General features: G+C 43.3%; 2 protein-coding genes across 2 annotated transcripts in view; one reads left to right on the top strand and one right to left on the bottom strand.

Annotated features, from left to right (window-relative positions):
* THAP4 (THAP domain containing 4) overlaps positions 1-5,600 on the bottom strand; it is a 48,845-nt gene extending 43,245 nt beyond the window's left edge. Inside the window, exons 1-2 of the mRNA XM_084639224.1 lie at positions 5,476-5,600; positions 528-1,687 (exon numbers count right to left, since the gene is read on the bottom strand). Of these exons, the coding sequence (XP_084495350.1) occupies positions 528-1,687; positions 5,476-5,552 (1,237 nt within the window). The 5' untranslated portion in view covers positions 5,553-5,600. The remainder of the gene's footprint in view (positions 1-527; positions 1,688-5,475) is intronic.
* Positions 1-20,340, top strand: part of ATG4B (autophagy related 4B cysteine peptidase) — a 58,668-nt gene that overhangs the window by 8,564 nt on the left and 29,764 nt on the right. Inside the window, 4 exon segments of the mRNA XM_084639225.1 lie at positions 6,116-6,278; positions 6,281-6,356; positions 12,781-12,879; positions 13,464-13,535. Coding sequence (XP_084495351.1) covers positions 6,120-6,278; positions 6,281-6,356; positions 12,781-12,879; positions 13,464-13,535 — 406 coding nt within the window. The 5' untranslated portion in view covers positions 6,116-6,119.

The following is a 20,340-nucleotide window of genomic DNA, read 5'->3' as shown; positions in this document are numbered from 1 at the left end:
CCCACAGGATAAGCAGAGTGTGGGGTTGGGGTGAGGGATCCAGGGCTCCCGAGCCCAAAGTCCAGCACAATGGGGATAGGAAGCCATGGGCTGGGTGGAGACAGCATTGTCAGGTAGACGCTTTCAACCCTACCCAAACCCAATGGGACCCACCTTACAACAAGTGTCAAATTCAGGTCATTATGAAACAACTCAACGAGCTAGGGTTAGGCTCAGATTTGCTGTGGTCTAGTTGGGCTTTAAAATTAGGCCCTAGCAGACTTCTAGCTCCTTAAACATGACAAATAAATCCTTGTGGCCTTTATGATCAGTTTCTACTTGAAGCTGAACTAGTTAAAAATGGCTGGGGAAGGGAAAGTAGAGTCTAATTGGAGTACTTTCTATTTAGAAGCAAGGCAAAACACATTACCCTAGATCAGAGATGACCTTAAAGTGCACCTCTTTTGTAAGACTTTAACTAGATAGCCTCTTACTTTAGCCAAAAGAATGAATTCTGCCCCAATTACAAAGGCACTGAGGGTACTGACCACAGTCCTGGGACAGCAGACTGTTCAAGTATGGGAAACTGATCTTCTCTAGTTCATCCAGCTTCTCCTTCAGCTTCTTGACTTGGCTGTCAGAACGGCTGATTCTCTGCCTCAACAGCTTCAGCTCTCCATTCTTTTTCTCCACCTGTTCCCGTAAGCAGCACACTTCGTTTTTGCTTTGCCTAGAGGAGAAACAGTATGAATGGAGGGAGTCAATGAGCTTGCAAGCTCCTGAGGCTGAGATGATGACCTCATTGATTGACATGGGGTTGGCATCTGTCTCTCCCTTCTGACCTACCACAGCCTCTGTTGCTGGCTGAGGGGTAAGGTCTGCAGGGGATGCTGACAAACTTTGGGAAGGTTTCTGAGGGGTTGCAGTAAGTGATGAATTAGGGGAGCTTTCTGCTAAGGTCTTATTGTGCCCCATGATGTTGCTACTGCAGCTTGGTTCCACATCTCTCTTTGGCCTTTTCTTCTCAAGTTGCTCTTTTGGGAAAGATGGCTTCTCTCTGGTGTGCTTAGAGGAAAAGCTGTAAGAGTGGAGGGAGCCAATAAATTTGCAAGCCCCAGATACTGGAGGTGTGAAGTCATCAATTGATATACCACTTCTATCTGTTATCCAGCTTTCAGTATGGACTGTGCTTCCAGGACAATCATCCACAGATGGTCTTTCTGGCTTTTTCTGGAGTCCTGTCTTTGTGACTAAATTATCAACTAACATCCTTCTCAGAGGCCCTTCCAACTGGCCACAGACATTCTCTTCTTGCTCAGACATTGACCCAATTTCAGTTTGCAGAGTCACCTGCTCCATCTCTTTAGTCCCTTGCATTATCATAAAGTCTTGGCCAAAATATGAGGTTCTCTCAACTACCTCACAGCCTCCTTCCCTTGGTTGATCTCCATCCCTCGCAGGTATTTGGCTTGCTATTTTACTTCTACTTTTGACATAATCCTGGTTGTCGTCTTTCTTCTCTGTGAGCTGGAAGATAGTTGGCACAGCTGTCGGCTTGAGTAGCCGATGCTGATCTTCCAGCCGTTTGGAGAAACTATCTTTGGTGAAATGCTCACTGCAGAGAAAGGAGTACTTGGTGGGAGTCCAGTTGTCCCTTTGAACTGCTTTTAACCACTGGATCAGACGTTTTGAGTCCTTTAGAGGGAATCTGCAAACAAGAAGCATAAAAAGGGTAAAATAAATGGATATTTCTATAATCAAAGAAGTTCAGTGTTAGCAGACCATAAGTTTTGGAAACCAAAATTATCTAGAAAGCAGTATAGTACTGGTTATGCCTGGTTGATGATTGATTATTGAAAGTTTCAGCGGAATGCTAAATATTCATTTCCTTGGCTGGCAGTTAAATTCCCCTGAGAGGACATAACCAGTTAGCTTTGTGCTACTGTCTATTAAAATCAGCTAGCAAGCAACTGACCACTTCACTATGTATTTATACCAGTCAGACACCATGACTCTCCTTGTAAGTGAAGAAAGACAAGATGTGAATAATGAAACCCTCTGCCCCGAACAACAATCTAATCCATCTACAGTCTTCAGGAACTGACTGGTGTTTACACTGAGTAATGAAGGGATATTAAACAAGATATAAAACATCCTACATTCAGGCCTCAATGCCAAGAAATCATAACATTTACACACACTGTATTTCTTATAGTTGACACAAATGCTTGTTTTAGACTGTTAACGGCACCTATCCAGAAAAAACAAACACATAGCCAGGGACTTCACACACAATCATTTTCATAGAGGAATTCAGTAGATTTTCATATCCCATGAGGGAAGAAAAATTAAACTAGGCATACAAGATACAGTTTGAAATGGGCTCGCAAAAGTCATCTTAATTTTGAATTTTTGCTTAGCATTACCAATGCTAAGGTTACATTTGGATCTAGGCAGATGGATCCCCGCACCTACACAGAGACCATGGGCTGCATGCAGGTACAGGTGTCTGCCTGCATAGTTCCATTTGCATGTTTGCGACTTTGGACCATATGGCCCACTAGTTTAAGAGAGCATCTGAGGTGAATGTGTTCAGGCAGGAATACCAATATTACTCAAACCAGCTATGATTACTCAGCAACCTTACAAACCAAAAATAATCAGAAGAACTTTCTGAAATTTCAGAAGATGGCAAAACAAATCACAAAATTCATACAATGAAGCATAATGGATACAAAGATTATTAACAGCTTTGCATAATAAAAAAAGACAGCTTACTGTATTTGCAGATTTTAAGTAAGAGACATACAGAACAGAATCAGCATAGTTAGTATTACTATGTTAGTATTACTTATTTCATGCACAGGAAACATGATTACCTCAATTTTATTACAAACAAGCGTTGTATATAATTTGCTCTTGAGTTGTCTTCAGTTTCTAACTACAAGAGGAAAGCAATATTTTTATCCTGGGTTTTTTGGAAGAGAAAAAGACTACTACTACAGAACATTTCTTTAATGGAGTTTCTCTTGGATGCCACCTGCAGTAATAGAATACATCCCAGAAAGAAAGCGGTTTGCATGCAACTCATGGAACCTCTTTCCCTACTGTTCATTCTGGGCCAAGCTGTCTTATTGTTCAGCAAAGGCATAAGAGGAGGGCAAGATTGTGTGCATCCCACATCACCAGCATGAGGGTACATGATGACAAAACTATTACACGTACTAGCTGAGATATGCAGTGGGAGAAATGTGCGTGTGTACAGTCCTTAATGCCAGCCTTGGGCTGTAACAAGACTAAGCTGCAGTTTCAGTAGCCAGTGGAGACCTCGGAGGGGGTGAAATCCAAGCGAGTGTGTTCCTCATCAATAGCATAAGCAGAGTTACTATGGGCAGGTCTACACTAGAAACTTTTGCTAGAATAGCAATGTGAGAGATGGGTGTGATTTTTTTTTTTTTTTACAACATTTTTATACCAAGAGAAGCCCTAATGTAGACATAATTATATCAGCAAAAAAAAAATGCTTTTGTCGGTATAACTTATACCAGCTCCCTGAACAAAATAAACTATACCAGTAAAAGCATCCTTGACAGTATAAGCTGCATCTTAACTAGGAGAGTTTGCCAGTGTAGTTATACCAGCAAAGTTTTTATAATGTAGACTGGACATACATCTAGGGGGAGACCTGCAGGGAAGAAAACACATTGGAGAGTGGGAAGGGAATGCATTTTAGGTCTTGTTTATATTAGGAAATGTTACTGTGTTTAATCATGATTTTTAACAACACAGTTAGCCAACATAGACTGACCAGTGCTTTGCGGTCAGTGCAGACAACTCATGTTCAACAAGATGTTAGCTAGACTTCATGATTACTATGTCATCATATCAAACATGGTATGTCTTTGTCTATCCTGACCACAGTCATGGTCAGTTAACTCAACTGTTAAAAATGATTAAATGCTTTCTTAAACACCACACTTTCTAATGTAGACAAGGCCAAAGCGGTAAAGAGTGAAAACATAAGGACCGTGGGGAAGGGAAGCATGCATCCCTCATTCATCAACAGCCTAAGAACATAACAGTTGGGATATCTGGTATAGGAAAATCTGCTGGGGTGGGGATATTGGAAAGTGTGGAGAAGGAGAAAAGTAGATTGCAGGGGGGTGAAGTAGGGAAGGGAGATGTAAGAGACAGAGATGCATGTTCTGTCCCCCATATCAACAACTTTAAGTGCACAGCAGAATTAAGCAGCTATACTGGCTGGTAGCAGATATTGGGGTGCAATGTGTGTCAGGGAATCATGGCCCTAAAGGTACAGCAAGATTAAACACTTATATGCTGTACAGTTAGAGATTTGTCGAGGTGCAGGATATACATGGGCTGGGGCAGGAGAGAAAGGGGAGGATAAAATTTGTGCAGCTGACAGGACAGGAAGAAACATGAGAGTCCCTCATCAAACATCTAAGAATGTAGCAGGACTAAACAGCTACACTGGTCAGTGGGAAACCTGCAAAGAGTGGAAGGCAGGGATAGGTGAGTATTTGGCAGTCTGAGGAGGGGAAAATGAGAAGGTGTATGTGCATCTGGGGATAGCTGTGACTTTCCATCTTAGGAGGATGGAGGACAGATGCAGCTCTGTGTATTTCTGTTGGATGGATAGGACAGGAGTTTGGCATGTCTAACTTCCTGTCTGGTTGGGGACAAAGAAACGGGGCATCTGTCTAGTGGAGGAGAAAGGTGTGAGTCTATCTGTGTGAGGGTAGGGGTGAATGTGTGTCTGTGTGCAGGGGCCAGGACGGAATGGAGGTAGGTACATTTGTCTCTGCCCATGACAATGGAGAGGTAGAGGTGTGTGTGTTGGGGGCGGGGAGAGGGAGGCAGGGGTGTACCCAGAGGTAAGTGTAAGTGTGTCAGATTGTGGGAGATACATGTGTTCCTGTTAGGGGGTAGATGAACCTGTCTGTGTGTGAGGGGGGAGCGACAAGTGCACACCAGGTGTAGCTCTGCAAGGGGAGAGGAGTAGGTGAGTGTCTGTCGGGGGGGGGGCACAGAGAGTGTTTCGGGGGAGTGGGGAGGTGTTTGTCAAAGTGTGGCAGTAGGAAGGGACGAGAGGGGTGTGTGGAGGGGGAAAGGGAAGAAAGCGGATAGCTGCCTGTCCGGGGGGTGGGTGGGTAGATGGCTTTACCTGTGAAGGATAAGCAGGTGTGTGTCTGTCAGTCTGTGAAGGCAGATGTGGGTAGATGTCTGTCTATTGGGGAGATCTCTCAAGTTGGGACCAGAAAGGGGATCAGTGTCTGACTGTCGTCGGGGGAGGGCGATGAGTTAATGTCTGTCTGTCGGGGGGATGAGTCGGTGTCTGTCTGTACAGTCTGTCACTCAGTCAAGGGGTGGGGGAGAGGTCCGGGAAGGGGCGGCTCTGTGCCCCGCAATTCCAGCGGGAGCCGGGCTTGGCGGTCGGGGCGGGGGTACTGGGCCGGCTGAAGCGGCCGCTGTTACCTGTGGAAGGAGACGGCTCCTCTATGCACCTTCCCCTGCCGGTTAGAGCAATTCACCGCCGCGCAGCAGATCACCATCTCCGGCCGGTTGGCCCTTCCCCCCACTCCCCTCACCCCTCCCAACACAGGGGCCGAGGCCAGCCGTACAACAAGATGGCGGAGCCAGGTCACGTCAGCTGCCCCCCTTCCCTGGAACAGGGGTTTCAGTACGATGGTGCCGTCAACAAAGATGGCGACCACCATAAGGCCGCCGCCATTTTGGTCGAGGCACCGCCGTACACCACTATCTCCGCAGAGGAGAACTTCCTAGTACCCCTCTCTGTGCCCTCACTGGGTCTTTCTTTGAGGCGAGGGTTGGGCTTGTGGGGAGCGGATAGGAATGGGAGAATCGAGGGATTCAAATGAAGCTCAACTGAGGCAGCCATGTTGGAAACAGGGGGCGGGGTTTTGCTGACCGTACTACATGATGGCGGCGCCCACGTATCACACCTGCTCCGGGTAGGTAAGGGTGGGGTTGGGCATAGGGCTGAGATCCGGTAATGGGCAAAGCATTTAAAGATCATTCCCTGCTCATTCCCCAACACTGGCTTCAGCCTGGTACCATATGACTCCACCTCACCTGAATTCTTCGTTCCGTACAGCAAAATGGCGGCCCCTCTATGGATGAGGAAGCCGTGCGGCGCAGCTGAACGCGGCGAGCTCCCCTCTCGACCTATCCCGACTGAGAAGCGCTGTGAGCCGCTCTCTGATTGGACGCGCTGGGCTCCTCGTCAGGCGCGGACGGGCTACGCTGCGGCCTGTGTGAGTATGTGGAGGAGGCAGTAGCTGCAGCCTACTTGGTCCTGGGGCTGGTTAGAGGCAGGAGTCACAGGATGGACGCAGGTGAGCGGCGGCGGGACCCTTGCCAGAGCTCTGGGCCGGCCCCGCCCCGCCGCTCGGCGTGTCGGGCTGGCTGTGTCCCTGCTTCCCTGAGCGCCGGTGTTCTCCCCTAACCCACCACGGGGGAGTAAAGGTGGTGGTGTGTGTGGGAGGGAGGCCCTAGGGTGGGGTGTAGGCTGGTCAATCTCCCTTGATGGTTCCCTTGGTAGGGGTTGAGGGGAAGGTCGTGTAGGGATCTATGGGGTGGCTGGGGATCTCCAAGGCAGGAGGTGGGGGTAGTAGGGTGTGGAGGTGTGAGCTGGGGATCCCCAAGGCAGGGGTTAAGAGCTTGGGATCCCCAAGGTAGGGGATGTGCAGGTGGGGTCCCATACTGCGGTCCATTGTTCATTCAGGGCTAGTTGATCCCATCGTGATGCTTTCTCACATCTTGCTGCTAACTCACATTGAAAGTTAAAAATACTCTAGGTCATACACTTTACTTCTCTTCTATATAGGTTCTTATACCACACTTATCAATGTAGTAGCTGTAGACCAAGCTTACTACACACAGTAAGAGGCTCTTTGCATTACTACTTTCTCTCCTATAAGAGAGTGCCTGTGTTTCATCCTCCCATCCACCTTTATTTCAGGGACTCCCTGTAACCTGATCCCTTCCCCATGCCAGGGGTTCTCTGTGACCCCCATTCCAACATGTCAGGGTTTCTGTGTGTACCCTCCTTTTCCAGGTCTCCCTGTTTTCTTTCTCACAACGTCAATATTTTAAGCTCAGTGGAGACATGGGCAAAGCTAAAATGAGGGCTACTGTTATGCTAGAATGTGTTCATCTCTGCTATCAACCTTGTATGCTCACGTGGGGAGAGATGTCCACAGGACAGTCTCTATTAAAATATGGTCCATGTTATGAAAAAGTTCTGCAGAACTTGGCATAGGATGTGTCAGGCATGATATGTATAAGATACCCCCTCAACCATGCACGCTCCCTGGGCTCCCTGTGGCAATTAGAGGAAGGGGTGTGGCTTGCATTAGGAAGGTCACAAGATTTTCTCTTAAAGTGATGAGGAAAATGTAACTGTAGGAGAAAGACAGGAGGGATAGCATGTTGTCATGTAGCACCCTGATAACAAATCAGCAATGGACACTGTTACAACTTCAAAAAAAAACAATGAGTACTTGTGGCACCTTAGAGACTAACAAATTTATTTGGGCATAAGCTTTTGTGGGCTAAAACCCACTTCATCGGATGTATGCAGTGGATAATAGCCCACCTTAATTAATTGGTCTCATTACAGTTATGGCAACACCCATTTTTTCATGTTCTCTGTGTATATATGTCTTCCTATTGTATTTTCCACTGCATGCATCCGATGAAATGGGTTTTAGCCCACGAAAGCTTATGCCCAAATAAATGTTAGTCTCTAAGGTGCCAGAAGTACTCCTCAGTTTTTTGGTGATACAGGCTACCACTCTGAAACCTGCTACAACTTCAAACACACTGCAGATCCTTGATACGTTGTCTGTTTCTGACAGAGTCCTAAGGTTTGGCTTTTATATTTGGCAACACTTACATAACTTTTTATACCAACAAAGTGCCTTGAATTGAAACAGAACACTGTCCTCCTCCACAACCCCACGTTGTACATGGCAGTTTGGGAAAGGCTGAGTGTATGCATGGAGTGGGAATAGTCTGCTCCTGTTAGGAATGGTTCAGCATTTGAAATTAACTTGGTCAATCATCAGTACCACTCCCTGGAAGCAGCATTTCTTGTTCCACAGGACACCCTTCTTTCTTCTGCAGCTTGGGGTGTGTGTGTGGCCTGATGCATGCCATAGAGTATACTGGCTTACAGACTTCAGAAAAGTTTCCTCCTTCCAATTTTCTCTAGTTTCTTTTGTAATTGGGATAACGGAAAAGGGCACCTCACTGCTTCAGTGATGCTGGCTTGACTGCCCTGGATGTGGAAATTCACTGTATAGCAAGAGCAATTGGCTATACAGTCTTTCTCTGCTGTCCTGGTACTATTTTTGCAGCCCTGTTGTGGAGATACCACTTCCAGAGTGAAATGGTTGGTTGCTCTCCATGACTGTTCATTTCTTGCCTTCTCTGCTCAGAATGCCAACAAGGAAGACAATTAAGGCCAATTGCAGTAGTGGTTTTTGATATGGACAAGTATCCATTAGGAAATGAACTAACTCTTTGCAAAGAATCATCTGACCGCCATGGTAGAGTGGTAATTTTGATCCCTTCTTTTTAGGGCCACATGTAAGCCACTGACCCATTGGTGAAGGACTCCATATCCAACTCTGATTAATACTCTCCTGACATTCAGCCTCTGCTTATTTTCCACCTTGGACCCAGAACTCCTGTGCTCCAGGGCTTCTGCCACCTTTATTTTTCTTCCTCAGTGCTAGTAGTATTACAACCAGAGTTCTACAGCTGTAGGTATCAAACTGGCTTCCAGTCAGGCTCCCTGACCAGTGCATCATTGCACATAAAATCACAATATTTGGTTGCATTTAGCCTAGTGTGCCTGTTGACTGGAAACAAGATGAATTAACTGAATTTTTCCACTGAATGCATCCGATGAAGTGAGCTGTAGCTCATGAAAGCTTATGCTCAAATAAATTGGTTAGTCTCTAAGGTGCCACAAGTACTCCTTTTCTTTTTGCGAATACAGACTAACACGGCTGCTACTCTGAAATGTTCATGTATGTTTTCCCATTCTTCTCATACTCTCAAATAGCAGAACTGTTTTGTTCAAATGTAATATTTGCCTTTGGGTGTATACCAGGTCTGGAGAATTTCAGCCCAATGGGTGGAACTTTTGGGAAGTTATGATCACCTGAAAATGGGGTTTATAGTGAAAATGCTCTGGTAACCTTAAATATACCTGGAGCGCTAGCGTGCCCATTATGATGTGCCATAATTATACTCACTAAGAACCATAACTTTGACTGTCTTGACTCTTTTGCATGTAAATTCTTGACTGTGCTGTTGAATGGATGTCATGTCTCACATTTGATTACCTGTGTTTTCTTTCTTAATAAGCAAGAGACGTGCTGGTGTATCTGACTGACATCTGTTGAGTGTGCAGTCTGAGGTTCCAATTGTGTGGCTGGATCTCCATGGGTGAACCCCTGCATCTTCAGAGAGCCCAGTTGAGGCTCCATGCCAATGTAGGGAACTGTGTGCACAGATCCAGTTGCGGGAGTGGGGCCTTGGAGCTCTCATCCTCGGCGTGCATAGTGACTGTGTTCAGATCAAATTTTGTGTGCTCTGAGGCTTTGGATTCCCTGAGCACACTGAGTTCTGTAGTGTGCAGCTTGGGAATCCAGTAGACCTGCTTAGCCTCTTCCCATGTCAGCTTTCATTGAATCAGAGCAGGCCCAGCAGGTCCCTCACTCACCAGTCTGCCAGCTTCAAATCACGTGGCCCTTGTAGAATAGAAAGTTGCAGAACATGTGAAATTTGAATTGAATGTTGATTGGAAATTCAATTAAGTGTGGGGGCAAAAGGGAGAGGGATGACTTTCCAGGGTGCAGGTTGGTTCCAGAGCAGCCCTGAGTAAGAAGGACCCTCTAGGCAAAGTTTAACTTGGCCATCTGAACCAGCTAGCATGCAGTGTTCGAGATATATGGGAAGTGGTGTATATTGCTGACTGAAAGGGGGACAAAGTGGAGAGTCATGTATTATGTAAATACAGTCCCCGTCTTTCCAATTTACTTAAACAAGTATTTTCACTGAGTGTTTAATCCATGGCAAGTTTGAAAATCTAAAAATAAGCCATCTTTGAGTAATGAGCTCTAAAACTTGTCTGAAAAGTGTTTTAAAATAAAAAAATGTTAAGACTATCTCAAGCGACCGCACAGAGTTATGCGAAACTTAATAATAAATCCACCTTTGGGTGGCAAATAAGCCTGTGAATCGGGGGGGATGGGGGAGCCAGGGAAGAAGGTTATTTTTGACTCAAAAATACAGGCTTATGAAAATACCATCTGTCAGAAATAGCACCAAACACACAAGGACTTCATGCTATCAATGCTTGTCTGTCTACACAATTATCAATTGGTTGTAGTAAGGAGAAGGTGAAAGAAGATAAACCAAAGTGTGGACTATTGGTGGTTCCTGAAAATCTGCCTTGTTACATGGGTCTGGCTCTAATCCTGGCTGCTACATCATATTAATATTTTCCTATTGAAAGAATTGCTGTGCTTGCAGGGGAGATGTAGCCAATGGGAAGAGGAGACCATTATCTTTATTAAGATGTGGTCCATACTGTGAAAAAGTTTGAGAACTTTGGTACAGGTAATCTACTTGCTTGTCTGTCCAATCAGGTGTTAATTTGGAATTAGTCCCCCATTTATGTTGACAGGGCCCCATTCCTCAAAGAAAACTACAGTTTAACCCAGTGATGGCAGTTTTCTGCTGCTTTTGTTTTCCCTTTGACACTCAAATCATGCTATTCCCAGTTAGAAAGACCGGGGGGGGGGCAGAAGATCTAAGTGAGATCTGTGGGGTCTCATTGACAAAAACATCTTGTTTGTCTTGTTTTTCTGAATGTAATATAGATTAACCTACATGGCTAAAAGGAAGAGTAGAATCTCTTTGTGACCCTCTGTGTGCTAATATATTTTTTTAGCACAAACTGTAGAGGAGTTATTGACCACACCTGTAAAACTGGGATAACACTTAGCAAGGCTGACGGCTTCTCTACACAGTGGTGTTCACAAATATCTATTATGCTTTAAATTCATAACCTAACAATCCAAACTAACCTTCAAGTGTAGGCAAGCCCTACATGCACTGGTGATAGCACCAATTTCTAAGTTCAGGAAAAACTGAATTTATGTATACAGAATTCTACTCATGAAATTAGAATGAAGGACAATGAAATCAGCAGCACAGATGGTGACTGAGAAATGGCTGCTGAGTCACACCAGAAAGCTAAGAGATTACACCCCCAGTTAGAGGGAAATGGAGTGTGCTGTGTGTTGTTCATGTCAGCTGTATCACTGGGTAATGTATTGAATCTTGTGTCAGCTAAAATAGCTGCTGAGAATATCTTGTCTGTATAGCATAACTAAATAAAGCTGTTACAATTTGATGTGTAGCTTGCTCAGGTTTATTCAAGAATAACTTGCAAGTGAAAAGTGATTTGAACTGAATCTTCTGACAGTTTTATTAGGAACATTTTCCTTGGAGCTCATTTCCAAGGCACATAGTGGAGCCCTGTTTCCACTAAAACATTGCGTAGAAGCTCCCAACATCTTGCCTGTCCACTCCTGTGGAGAGGACCACAGCCCTGATTAGGAACGCCTTGCAATAGACTACACTGCTGGATTGTTTTGTAATGTGCAATCAGAGCTGGATACTTATATTAGAAAAGACAGATGTTGAAGTATTGAGCAAGGTCATGTTTTGAAGGAAACTAGTAGAGTGGATCATGTACAAGCCTGCAACCTCTAGATTGGATGCCTCAGCATAGCTCCCATTGTTTCCCGTGACTTATTGTGTGACATGCATAAAGAACATCTCGCCTTTTCCCCCACCCTGCAAACTTTTTTTTTTTTGAGCAAAGACCTTTGCATGTTTGATTCTAATGAGGGAGCAATTTTTAGAACCCTCAGAAGGGACTGACTGTCTTTGAGAGGGATATTTAGTATCCATGTTAATTTAATCCTAGGCTTCTCCCTGCACCACCAAAAAACATTTACTCTGGGAAGAAGGGACTTGTTAATAACAAACCTGGAAATTCCAGAAGGATATTAAACCTCCTACTTCAAGGTTTAAACAAATCTCAAATTATTAGAGACCAGGTTGAGACCTATGTTGGGAAGGGGCAGATTATCCCACATCTGCCTGTTGCAGGGTTCTTACACTTCCCTCTGAAGCAGCTGATACTGGCCACTGTCAGAGACAGGGTACTGGACTAGATGGATCTTGGGTCTGATCAAGTTTGGCAATTCCTGTGTTTTGGTTCAATCCTGAGCTTTTCCTCACTGATGTGAATTTTTTCACAGTTGCTGATTTCATCAAAGCACTGTGGTCTAATGGGTAGAGCATGGGATTGAGACTCAGGAGACCTGCGTTCTGTTCCTGACTCTATTAATAGCCCGACGGGGTGACATTAGGCAACTCATTTCCCCACTCTGTGCCTCAGTTTCCCCATTTGTAAAATGGGAATGATACTGAGCACCTTTATAAAGTGCTTTGAGATCAACTCATGAAATGCATTATATAAGAGTTAGGTGGTATTTATTATTGTGATCAGTAGAGCTCTTATCAGAGCTCAGACCAGCTGCTCAACATGTAGGCATGTTACTATAACATTGGAATTGTGAAGTGATCTGTCCTGTATTATTATATCTTACGTTATTTTAAACCGGAAAAAAAAAAACCACAATGCATGTGTTTTCTGTTTCTCACCAGCTACTCTGACCTATGATACTCTCAGGTTTGAGTATGAAGACTTCCCTGAGACCAAAGACCCTGTTTGGATACTGGGGAGAACATACAGTGTGTTCACAGGTACTTCACTCACATGCTAGTACTTACACAGTGCTTTTCAGGGCTTGAGGGCTTTACATACATCTAACCATCCCATGTAGTGTTTTGAACTCTTATGTGATCCCAGCTTTTTCTAAATAGCATCCTGCAGAAGTGTAGCCCCTGCTTGCTAGTGCAGTTGTGTGTTCCCCTGCATGTTGTCAGGATAGCCTTTCCTGCTGCCCTCAGACACTCCTACTGCATTTTTGGAGAAAATTGTCTTTTTTTTTTTTTTTGGCTACAGGGGTTGTAGAACACCCTCTCCTTCCGCTTTCCTGCCTGGAGATACAGGGTTGTGATGCTTAAAGCTAGGGAAGACTAACACTGGAAAGGAGAGACTGAAGTAGCAAAGACTGTTTCCCCCAAACATGGCCCTGTTTTTTCTTCCCAGGCCTCTCCTGCCCTGTAGGCCGGATCTTTGACTGGCCTTCGTGCAATAGTCCCCTGCTCCTGTCAAGCCAGGCACTTTCATCAGTGAAAGTTATTAAGGGGTGGGATTTAGGTAGGGTTGATGCCTTTCTCAGGGATGTCACATGTGTGTTTGTTTATTTCTGAAAATCCTTCAGAGAAGGAGGAGATCCTGTTGGATGTGACCTCTCGGTTTTGGTTCACATACAGAAAGAACTTTCCTGCCATTGGTAAGTAGCACAGATACAGTTAAGAAAATAACCATACTGTAAAGGAGTCTGGCTTGTCTCTTAGGGCCTGACCCAATGGGAGCATTGCCACTGACCTCACTAGGCTTTGGATCTGTACAGGGTGCCATCTCATGAGAAATAAGCATCTGAAGTGCAGTGGATTGGCAGTAAAGTACTGGAGTGCTTTCAGAAAACACCATTTTAAAGAGAGACCTGAACTGTGAACAACGACCTACTGCAGTGCTAACGTAGCTTCCCAAGGCGTGAGGAGAGCACCTGTCAAAGCCACCGCATTTAGCACCTATCCCTGGCCTCTTAGTAACATTTGGTTACATCTTGGGCAGTGATGGATGTGGAGGAAGTGTACTACTTTGCCATAAGAGGGAAGTGGAAGGTCCAGTGGTTAGGGTGCTAGCTTGGGACTCAGGAGAAACAGGTTCAATTCCTTGCTCTTCCACAGACTCCCTATATGTCCTTGGCCATCTCAGCCTCTCTCTGCCTCAGTTCCCTACCTGTACAATGTTGAGAATAGCACTGCCCTGCCTCACCAGGGTGTTGTGAGGATAATTCCATTAAAGACTGAGGTGCTCATATACTCCATTAACAGGGGCCAGATAAACACCACTCTAGGCAATGCCAAATTGGTGTCCTGAGCCCTTTTTGTTAGGCAACCCTGCAGTGTTGCTTTTAAATGGTAATCCAGACTTCCAGAAAGGGCAGGTAGCTAGCATTAATTTTGTAGGTGATTTTTCTGGATAAAATTATCTTAAATCCTTCCAATAACTGAAGCAATTTACTCTTCTTATAAGCAGGGTGGATTTGATTTAAATCTCTAGTCAGGAAGACTCTATTTAATCATGGATTTCTACATAAAAGTGCATTCTTGTTGTTGTTTGATTATTTAATTTACCAAAGGTAATTGAAGTAGTTCACCTCCCAGTGACTTCATAAATATCTATCTCCAATTCAACAGGTTAATCATGAATATTTGGAGGATTTCCTTGCCATGCTGTATTAGGAGGAGAACATCACCAGACAGACACTTAAATTGTTTTATTTAACTAAAACAACAACATTATGTATTCTGGATTTTTTTCTTCAACAGCAAACATAATATTTTAACAAAACAAGCCTATGAATTTTTGAATTTAGTTAAACATTCAAGTTTTTTAAAATTAGGTTTGTTTTTTGTTAAAATGGTTTTTAACTAAAATAGTTAAATCGACTGTCAGCAAGGTCAACATGAGAAATTTAAAATATTGGCTTCTGCAGCTAACTCAGTTGTCTTCACCTTCATTTTCCTGTTTGTTCATAATCTGGAAAAGAAAATCAAGCTTTCCTGCTTTTTCAGGTCCCAAACGATTTCTCAATTTGGAATGAATTAATCCAAGGGAAGAAAATATTCTTTCTACACCAACAGAAGAAGCTAGTGCTGTTAAAAGTGAGATTATCACTTCAGCAGTCTCTGAATCCAAGTGCTTAAGTGACTTCCATCAGTTCACTGGTGTGACTTTCTTTAAAACATCAACAAACATATTTCTTGAATAGTTCATCCTTAGCTCTGAAGTTTATTATAATTGGCATTATGGAGGGATGATTGCTAGATGTCCATGTCATAGCCATCTCCCCTTCATCAGCAGTTAAGGTTTGACCCTGGTACCGAATATTGAGAATACTTTCAAGAAAACGAGCTGGAGATGGTGCTTGTCCCATTCATTTTTTAATGCTTGTAATTTAACTCTGTCATTGCATATGTCTCTTTAAGATCTCACTCAGTTTCTTCCAAATTTCAACAGCGTCAGCAATAAAACAGCTATTTCCCTGCATTTTGTTCAAGGCTACAGAAATAGGCTTCAGGGTACTCAGCATGTGTTCAACATTTCTGTTAAGCCCAACATTGAGAACTTTGGCTGTGACAGTGCCATCTATTTTTTCCACAAATGGTCATCAGATTAGGCCAGTTCTTGATATAATGCTCAAAACAGTCCACTACTGAGTTCCATCACACATCTTGTGGGAGAGTTAGCTTGGTTCCTCCCACTTTTTTCAGAGCAGCTGCTGCAAAGTGGTGTTACGGAAGTATTTTGCAATTTCAACAACATTAGCCTTTATTTCTGGAACACTGAAGTCTTTGGCTAGGAGATGCGTCAAATGAGCACTGCAACCGTATGTTGTTAGCTTGGGACTCTCTTGGATACATTTGCAGCATTGTCTGTGACCAAGCTACATACTAGACATTTGAATTGTTTTTCAGTTTGTTATAGCTTTTACTGCTACTTCCTGTAAGTATTCTGCTGTGTGTGCATTTCCGGATGTATCAATTGTTTCCGTAGGGAAGACATTCCCTTCTTCTGTTGTCACACAAGCACATACAATAGGATCATTGTGGACATTGCTCCACCCATCAAGACTAAGGTTACCAATTTTACCCTCTAGACCTTTTGCACACTGCTCAGTTTCTCTTTCATACACTTTATCCAGCAATTTGCCTGCAACATCTATTCTGTTGGGTGGACTGTATTGGGTTTTAATGGCTGAACCATGTTAATGAAGTGTGGTTTCTCAATCATACGGAAAGGAGAGTTTGTTGCATAAACAAACTGGGCAATTTTTTCATCAATTACCACTCTTTGTAATCTGTTGGTTCTTATCACAAATTTATCTGTGGTTGTTTCTGGATGATGGAGATCTTTTTCTTTTTGCCACAGGTGATATACTGTGGCTATGTGACATACATGATGTGACTGAAACGCTATCATTGGCTATCCTGAAACTTTAGAAAATGATGGTGTTTTTGAAGGTGGATAGTCTTCAGAATCCTGTATGTTGAGGATGGATTCTCCTAAACAAAATAAATCAATGCAGCTATTTAATTATTACCGTACTGCTCAGTTAGTATTACTCGTTGCATTAGCTGACACTCAGTACTACTTTAAAGGTGAAATCGTAAAAGGAAGGTTTTCCTATTTCAGCTATTTTTTATCCCAACTGCATCTAAAATGATAGTAAAATAGAGTAACAACTATATTTTTTGCTCAAACATGAGAATTCAAGACTAGTCCAGAAGGAAGATACGCAGTGCTTAAGAAAGAAGTATGAAATAAAAAAGTTGACCAACCTGAAGATCCTGCATGTTCAGACATGTTGCTTTCATCATCTTCAATGCAGCTTCCTCCTGGGAAGGAACACTTCTCATGAAGTTGTTTCATTCGGGCAACCAGGTCTTGCATTTCTTTGTTGCATTTTGCACACATGCCTGTTTTACCCACAGGTAGAGAACATCATTAAAATATTCCCAAAGTGGGTCTCTTTTACAGCCTGCTCCCATTATAGGCTCTTCCTTCTAGTGAGACAATGGTATGGGAGATCTCAAATCAATGAAGGATACACTCAGAAAGATCTCAAGACTTCTGGAATATGCTGCTCACAGTTTCACTTTTGTTTCTACTGCCTGTCCCTCCCTTCTCACATTTATCTCCAGGCTTGTTCTCCTTGTCCAGATCTATTCTGCCCCAACAGTCTTCTATTCATTGAAGTTTTTGAAACTTTGCACTTTTAGAGAGAGGTAAGGGATTGACTCTGTGTACACAAATTTGCAGAGGGACAATAGGGTTGAGGTCTGTTATGTCTCACCTCTGTTTATTTATTTACTTATTTAAAACCATTTTTGCTGTTAACAAGCATGTTATCTCTGGAGACACAAATCCACAGTTTGAGAACTGCAAAACTAAGCATCTCTGATGGTATCTTCTAAACTAAGCACTGAATCCCATTGGGTAGATAGAAAGATTAACCTCAATAATCTATACAGAAACCCCTGGAACCACATAAGATTGGGTCCCTAATCCATGAACTATTGGAACTCATTTACAAAACGTTTCTTAAACATTACATGACTATATTGTCTCATACTATAGAATTAGAATTTATAATCCCTATTCCATGATGAGATACGTTATAGCTCAAAGATACCTTAATTAAAACTATCTTTAGATCAGATTTTTTTGATAAAATGCTTTTTGAGGAAAAAAACTATTTTTTTTTTTTTAAAAAATCATTTATTTTTATCCATCCTGTTAAGTTCTTATCAATCCCTACAAATACAGTATTGGGTTATTTCCACTTCATAGAGAGTTGAATACTCCAAATTTAACTGGTAGGATAGAATAGTTAATGCTTGATGCACTTGCTCTAACTAAATTTTTCTCCTGGAAATAAGGCAACTATTGATACAATTGATAAACAAAGATGTATGTAGGAGACTCTTTCCCTTGCTGGAAGAAAGGAAGAATTCTTGTGCTTAACACAAAATGAAGTAATACAAAATGTAAAATATCACATCTGTATGTGATTTCTATTGTACTCAAACTGAAGCAAAGAGCTGAGATAAAAGCTAGAGGTGGAATAAAGAAATTGCACCTTAAAGCATCTACCATGGAATTGTGTATAACATACTAGGAATATGTGCAAACAGGGGATGAACTGTAGTGATAGAATGAAAATTCTCCTCTGGATCAATGGCTAGTTTTCATGGGTCCTCTTCCTGAAGATGATTCTGCTATTTTCTTCTTGTGCAATTTTATACATAAAAATTGGATAGAAATCCGAGGACAATTTAATACAGGCTAGCTGGTTGCATTGAAGCTAAGGCTACATCTACACTAGAAACTTCAAAGCGCTGCTGCGGGAGCGTTTTGAAGTGTGTGTGTGTGGTCCTGCGTGAGTGCTGGGAGAGAGCTCTCCCAGTGTTACTGGTAGCCCACCTCCTTGAGGGGAATAGCTCTGAGTGCTGGGAGTCTGTCCACACTAGCACTTTAAAGCGCTCAAACTTGCTTTTCACCCCCCCTGAGCCAGCAAGTTAGAGCGCTATAAAATGTAAGTGTAGACAAGCCGTTAGACTGATTCCTGGGGGTTAACATTGACTGAGTACATAGGTTAACTCCTTTCACTTCTATGTCTACACTAGGGAAAAGGTTGAGGTTAGATCAGGGTTAGCTAATGTTTTAGCAAGTCTCAATCTGATCTCAACCTCTCTGTGTAAATTAAACACACCCTAGATGAACTTAACTTGTTCCCCTGAACTCAGTGTAGTTGTAGCTGTAGCTGTGTCGGTCTCAAGATATTAGAGACAAAAGGAGTGTGAGGTAATGTTTGTTGTTGGACCAACTTCTGTTGAGGGGGAGAGAGACAAGCTTTCGAGCCACATAGAGCTCTTCTGCAGGTCTGGGAAAGGTACTCCACGTGTTGCAGCTAAATGCAAGGTGGAACAGGTCGTTCAGTGTAAGTAGTTAGCACGTTCTAAGGGACCGTTTTAAAGTAGAGTGGCCCCGTTAACACCTCTGCAGTCACAGAACCAAAAATGGGGTTAGTGGGTTACAGATTGTTGTAATAAGCCATAAATCCAGTTTGTTCAGTCCATGATTTTTAGTGTCTAGCAGAGTTATGAATTTAAGATCCCAGGCTCATCTTTTGCAAGTGTTTGTGCAGGTTTCCTTTGATAGGTCAGATATAGAGTGATTGATCACATTGTGAAAAGTGTTCACCCACAGGTGATAGGGTGTTTGTCTTATTTTCCAGTCTGAGTTCATTCGAGAGTGTACGGATTGATTTCACCCACATGGTGGTGGTTGGGGCATTTAGTGTACTGGATGAGGTATACCACATGTTGTGATAGGTGTGTGTAGGATCCATGGGTCTTGAAAGATAATGTTGGGGGGTGGGTGTTGATCTTTTTAGCTGTGGACCTGTGTCTGCAGATATTGCATCTGTTCTGGCAGGGGATGGTGCCGCTTTGAGTTGGTATGTTGTGGTCTGTGGGGAGCTTGCTTCTGATGAGCTTGGAGAGTTTGGGGGGTTGTTTGAATGCCAGAATAGGGGTTCAGGAGATTTCTTTCAGGATGGGATCCCCACTGAGTATGGGTTGTAGTAGGATACCCCATAAGAGTTTCAGTATGGGGTAGTAGGCAATACTAGGGGGTTTATTTCTGTATTGAAGCAGGTTATCTCCTGGGTATTTAGGTGGCCCATTCCATGATGCAATCTACTTCTCTGGTGGAAAATCCTTGTTTGGTGAAGGCAGTTTTAAGTGTGTTAAGGTGTATATCCCGGACTTTCTCCTCCAAGCATATTCTGTGGTATCTGAGTGTCTGGCTGTAGATAACGGATTTCTTGGTGTATTAAGGGTGGTCATTGGATCTATGAAGGTAGGTGTGGTGATCTGTGGGTTTCTTGTGTGGTTGTCTGTAGGATTCCCTTACTGAAGCTGGTTGGTATTTAGGAAGTTGATACTAATGTGGGAGTGTTCCAGAAAGAGTTTAATGGACATGTGGTGGTGGTTGAAGCTGTGGTGGGAAATCTATAAGGGAGTTTAAGCCATCTGTCCAGAAGATGAGAAGATCCTTAATTTTTATGTCATCGGTTTCGTGGTACATTTGTCAAGACATTTTTCTTCAAGGTAGCTCATGAAGGGGTTGGCATATTGGGGAGCCATCCTAGTACCCAGGGCTGCTCCCATGGTTTGGAGAAAGTGTTTGTTTGTTGAATGTAAAATTGATATGGGTGAGGATGGAATGAATGAGTTTGGCGATGTGTTTGGGGTGGATATCTAAGGGTTGTCCATTGTCTTGTAAATATTTGAGGTAGGCAGCTATGCCGTCATTGTGAGGGATGTTGCATAGGGAAATGACATCCATGGTGGTGAGGATGGTGTTCTGAGGGCGGTTGTTAATGTTGTGGAGGAAGTCTGTGTGTCGAGGAAGCTGGTCTTTTGTTTGAGTGGTTTGAGGATGGTTTATGAGTCCCAGTA

Source organism: Lepidochelys olivacea, assembly GCF_965140295.1.
Source record: "Lepidochelys olivacea isolate rLepOli2 genome assembly, chromosome: 9".
NCBI classification, from domain to species: domain Eukaryota; kingdom Metazoa; phylum Chordata; order Testudines; family Cheloniidae; genus Lepidochelys; species Lepidochelys olivacea.
Note: the sequence above shows the minus strand (reverse complement) of the source record. Positions and strands in the feature narration are given on the sequence as shown.